Source organism: Babylonia areolata, chromosome 16 (genome assembly GCF_041734735.1).
Source record: "Babylonia areolata isolate BAREFJ2019XMU chromosome 16, ASM4173473v1, whole genome shotgun sequence".
In the NCBI taxonomy this organism is placed as follows: domain Eukaryota; kingdom Metazoa; phylum Mollusca; class Gastropoda; order Neogastropoda; family Buccinidae; genus Babylonia; species Babylonia areolata.
The window spans coordinates 7,469,875-7,474,874 of NC_134891.1; the positions used below are offsets into that span (position 1 = coordinate 7,469,875).

Genomic DNA, 5,000 nt, shown 5'->3' on the forward strand with positions numbered 1-5,000 from the left:
GACCAAAAAGTGATCAGGGATCAGGTTCGACATCGGTCATCGGTCATTGACGCATTTAATTTTGAAATGACCTATTCTTTTTCAAGTTGCCAGGTCACATGACTTATTGTTTTTATGACCAGTCGGTCAACCAAAGTAACCATCTCTCTCTCTCTCTCTCTCTCTCTTTAACGATCGCGATCGCTTTGTCGTCTGCTCCTACAGGAAATGACTATAAACTGGTTTATTAAAATACGGATCCGTGACGAAACGAAATCCGAAACGAATCTTTATCGCTGCCTTTCGCGAGCTTCGGCGAGAAGAATTGGCGTTCCCACTTTTGCATTAACCGAGTGCAGTTCCAGGAAAACTGAAAGTAGACTTCTGCTTTCAGTTTACAATCAGACCGGTCGACAACGGAAAAATGCCTCCTAAAAAGGTGCCGCGGATAGAAAAGGGCCAGAAAACGTTGTTTAGTTTCGCAGCTAAAGAAGGCAGCTCATCGGAAAGTACAGACACGGTGATGGATAAGGAGGCTGCGGCTTCGTCGTCGAGAAATCAATGACATTCTTAACTTCTTTTTTTTTCTAGTCAATGAATGACCAGAATGGCCAATGTATTACATTTTCCTTTCATTTGTGCATTATTAAAGTTTGAAAAAGCCCGGGACGGGTGATATTTGACCTGTTGATTTTCAAAATGACCTATTGATTTTATGTTCTTCCGGTCATATGACCTATTGTCTATTGAACCCAACCTGATCTCTGAGTGATACAACACTACAGAGCACAACACAGCACTGCACTATGGTGACATGTTCTCCCCAGGGAGAGCAGTCCGAATTTCACACAGAGAAATTTGTCGTGATAAAAAGCACTACATTACACTGCACTACACAACACTGCACTGCACTGCACTGCACCACTTTACACTCCACTCCACTCCACTGACAAAGGTCTGTTCCTGATCTAAAAAAACAACAACAACAACAAACAAACAACCCCCCTCCCCCTAAAAAAAGAACAAAAAAAGCCCAACAAAGAACAGGCAGATACACAATAAATCTCTCACAATTCACAGATGCTTAATTAATCCTATTGTCAAGTTGGACTAAATAGTCCTTGAAATTTGTTTTTAAAATATGTTTTTTAACCTATTAATTATTGTAAAAATAAAATTGTTTCACCTATTTTTAGCCATTCACACATTGACAGTGGATTGAAAAAAGTGCAATGTATTAGGTTCACTCAAACAAACACATAAGAATGCATTTCATCTGTGGATGTCATTTTGTAGTGCATAACTAGAAAGTATCTTTAATTTGTTTTCATTTACATGCTTTGTTTTTATGCATGGTGGAGAGCTTACAGTTTAGTATTATCATATGATCAACATTATTCTTGTTATTATTGTTATTATTAAAATAAGATTTTCAGAGGTGTTGATAACTTAATATCAGAAAAATATTATCACTATGACACATGTTCATGAGTGATCAGAATTCAAGGGACAGAACCATCTGCATGGTGTTGACACACACACACACACACACACACACACACACACACACACACCGCTGATGCCTGCAGTATTGTGACGTTTTATGGTACGCACTTTGATAAGTCTGTTTTATTTTTTTGCGTTTTGTGTGGTTGCAGATATAATCCCAAGGAAAATCAAAGTGAGAGACTACTACAAGCTGTGCGAGAAACAGGAGCAGGAAAAGTCACGTGACTGATCAGCTGTGCCGCTGATGAAAGCAAGGAGAACGGGGGTGACGCCCAGAATGGTGGACTTTGGGAACTTTGTAGGGACCAGTTCTGTTGGCTTCATTTCTATACCATGTATATTATTAATAAGTATCATCTCATGGAGCAAATCCAAGACTCAGGAGGCACAGGGGGTTATAAATCACTTTTTTTTTGGTTGAAAAAGATGTTATTAGATACTGCACTTTGTGTGAGGATGGGGTACGGCAGTGGAGGGAGTGAAGAAAATACAACGAAAGCAAAGCATGCGCTCAAAGCAGTAGGAAGCTTTATCATACAAGCTCGCTTGACCACGCACGTCACACAGGCTGGCACGCGTGTTTGCGGGCATTCACATCATGGAAAAATGCTGTCACGAATCGGCTGTTTTGTGTGTTGAAGAACAAATTCCCACAGAGGATTCAGGCAATAGGGACTCAGCTCGTGGGAAACTGAGGGTCAGATTATAGGCTGCATTGTTAACCTTTTGACTGCTGCTGACGAGTACGTTAGGCTGCAGGTCAGGATGTCAGTCATCACTGTGTGTGTGGACTCCTTCCTCTTTGTACTGCTTTGTTTTTTGTTCAAATAAAAATCAGTGACACCATTGCTAAGCGCACAAAAAGTAGTGACTGCTCTTCGAACTCGCGCTACACTGGTCTGACTTCACGAAGGTTCAGCTGTGAAGGGGTTAATATTAATTCCTTTTTGGATAAAAGTGTTGTGCCGGTGTTGTCATCACCAGCCATGCACAGCAGAAAAAAAAACAAAACTGGTGTTGAAGATTGCTTGTGAAGAAGACATGGCAGTTGTATTAGTTAAAAAAAGAAAGAAAAAAAAAGAAAAAAAAATGTCAAGGGGGAGAGATCTGGAAGATAGAGAGGGAAGTGAGAAAGGTACGAAACAGTCACATCTTCACATCTACATGTGTGTCATTTGTGTATTAGAATGTGTTGGGAATGTGTATGTGTACCAGTGTGTGTGCCAGTGTATGTGTGTGTGTGTGTGTGGAAAGAGTTGGGTGTTTTAGAGATATTGAACAAAACGTAGAGTGAACGTGTAGTGTCTTAAACTCTCCCTGCGTATGATTCATTCTGAAATCATGGTACACCCTACACAAAGTGTCCATGGTAGTGACATTTTCTTTTTGGTGTTGTTTAGGTGAGCTTATTTACTGTTGTTATATCATTCACATCTTTAAAAACTATGCATGTTTGTGGTTTATCAGTTTGTGTGCATCTGTTTGTTTATATAGATATACCATGCAACCAATTCATTGATCTAATGTGCACCTTTAAAAAAAAAAAAATACAGACTCCCCGTTTGGTGACATATACTTAACCATGTCAAACTGTTGCAAACTAGGCCTGTTGGTTTGCATAAGGGGATACTTGGGGTCATTTTGGGGGTATGTTTTGTATCTCAGCTTCAACAAAAAGCTTTTGACATGAAATCTGGCACATGGAAAGATTTCTGGTTTCCTATGCTGTATACGGAGTTTTCCACGTCTATGTAAACTATTACAGATTATATGAATTTTGGGGGTTAAATATGAGGTTAAAAATGCTTAAACAGATAGGCCTGGTTTGCATCAGTTTGACATAGTAAGTATATTTAAGCAAAGAGGGAGTCTGGGTTTTTTTGTTTTTTTTTTGTTTTTTTTAAGTGTGTTTTTTTTCAGTTAAACTCCTCGTTTTAGTTGGAGTTTTCTATTTTTGACTGCACGAGAACCTTCTGAACTTTTGATTCAGCTTCCTGGAGGCCTTGTCCCACTGTACCACATTTTGGGGGCTACCACTGTACCTTCTTCTTCTTCTGCGTTCGTGGGCTTCAACTCCCACGTTCACTCGTATATATGCGAGTGGGCTTTTACGTGTATGACCGTTTTTACCCCACCATGTAGGCAGCCATACTCCGTTTTCGGGGGTGTGCATGCTGGGTATATTCTTGTTTCCATAACCCACCGAACGCTGACATGGATTACAGGATCTTTAACGTGCGTATTTGATCTTATGTTTGCGCATACACACGAAGGGGGTTCAGGCACTGGCAGGTCTGCACATATGTTGACCTGGGAGATTGTAAAAATCTCCACCCTTTACCCACCAGGCACCGTCACCGTGATTCGAACCTGAGACCCTCAGATCGAAAGTCCAACACTTTAACCATTCGGCTATGGCGCCCGTCTACCACTGTACCCAAACAGGGGGTTCAGCAGCCAGTGGATCTCCGCCTTTAATTTTTTTTCCAACCAGTTGCGCCCCTTACATGTATGAGTTATATCCCATCATAGGGAATGGGGGACAGAGTAAAAATAGGTGCTAGTCTTCAGAGGTATGGTGTCTGCTTCAAGTGAGAATGTGTCTGATGTTGGTAATTGATTTTGACCATAAATCAGACTGGTTTATTTATTTCTTATATCAATGGCATCCTTCATGTAGATAACTGGACTGCAGAATACTACTACACTAATACCGGCAGATTTTTTATTCTGAGATGCATGAAACAAAAAGGAAAAAAGATAAAGGGGAGGTATTTGAAGTTACACACATTTAACCATTGCACACTCACTGTGAAGGATTTGAGGCATGTATGACATCCTCATTGATTTCAAATCACATTTTGACTAAAAACTCTGCAATCGCTCTTAATAAATACAGATAAAGCAAACAGAGAAATTAGTGTTTATAATTATTGGGCATGACTGTGTATGTGTGTGTGTAGGTCTGGAGTGTGGAGCTATCGTGAATGTGACACAGACAACAGAAAATGCCCCCCCCTCCCGCCCCCCCACCCCAAACCTTATGTGTCCAAAGTCCAGTCATTGGCAATCCCTGCCTCTTTAAGCATGATTTTTGTGTTTGTTGTGTTGTTTTTTGGGTTTTTTTTTTTGTTGTTGTGTTTTTTTTGCTGCCACATTTGCACTGCTTCATTGGCATTACTTTCACGCTGCTCATTCCGAGCCTGCCATACACAACCACACCCAGGTTCTTGTCCGTCAGTTCCAGCATTTCAGCTGTGGTATATCAGTATCAGTATCAGTAGCTCAAGGAAGGTTCACTGTGTTTGGACAAATCCATATATGCTACACCACATCTGCCAAGTGGATGTCTGACCAGCAGCATAACCCAACGCGCTTAGTCAGGCCTTGAGAGAGAGAGAGAGAGAAAAAAAAGAAGAAAAAAAAGAAAAGATAATAATAGTAATGATAATAACTATAACAATAATAAATGAAAAAATAAAAAGACAATAATGATAATAAATAAATAAGCA

At 40.2% G+C, this 5,000-nt stretch overlaps 1 protein-coding gene across 1 annotated transcript in view; it reads left to right on the forward strand.

Annotated features, from left to right (window-relative positions):
* Positions 1-4,507, forward strand: part of LOC143290836 (chromatin accessibility complex protein 1-like) — a 7,136-nt gene extending 2,629 nt beyond the window's left edge. The window contains exon 3 of the mRNA XM_076600370.1: positions 1,638-4,507. Coding sequence (XP_076456485.1) covers positions 1,638-1,717 — 80 coding nt within the window. The 3' untranslated portion in view covers positions 1,718-4,507. The remainder of the gene's footprint in view (positions 1-1,637) is intronic.
* Positions 4,508-5,000: the final 493 nt, after the last annotated feature.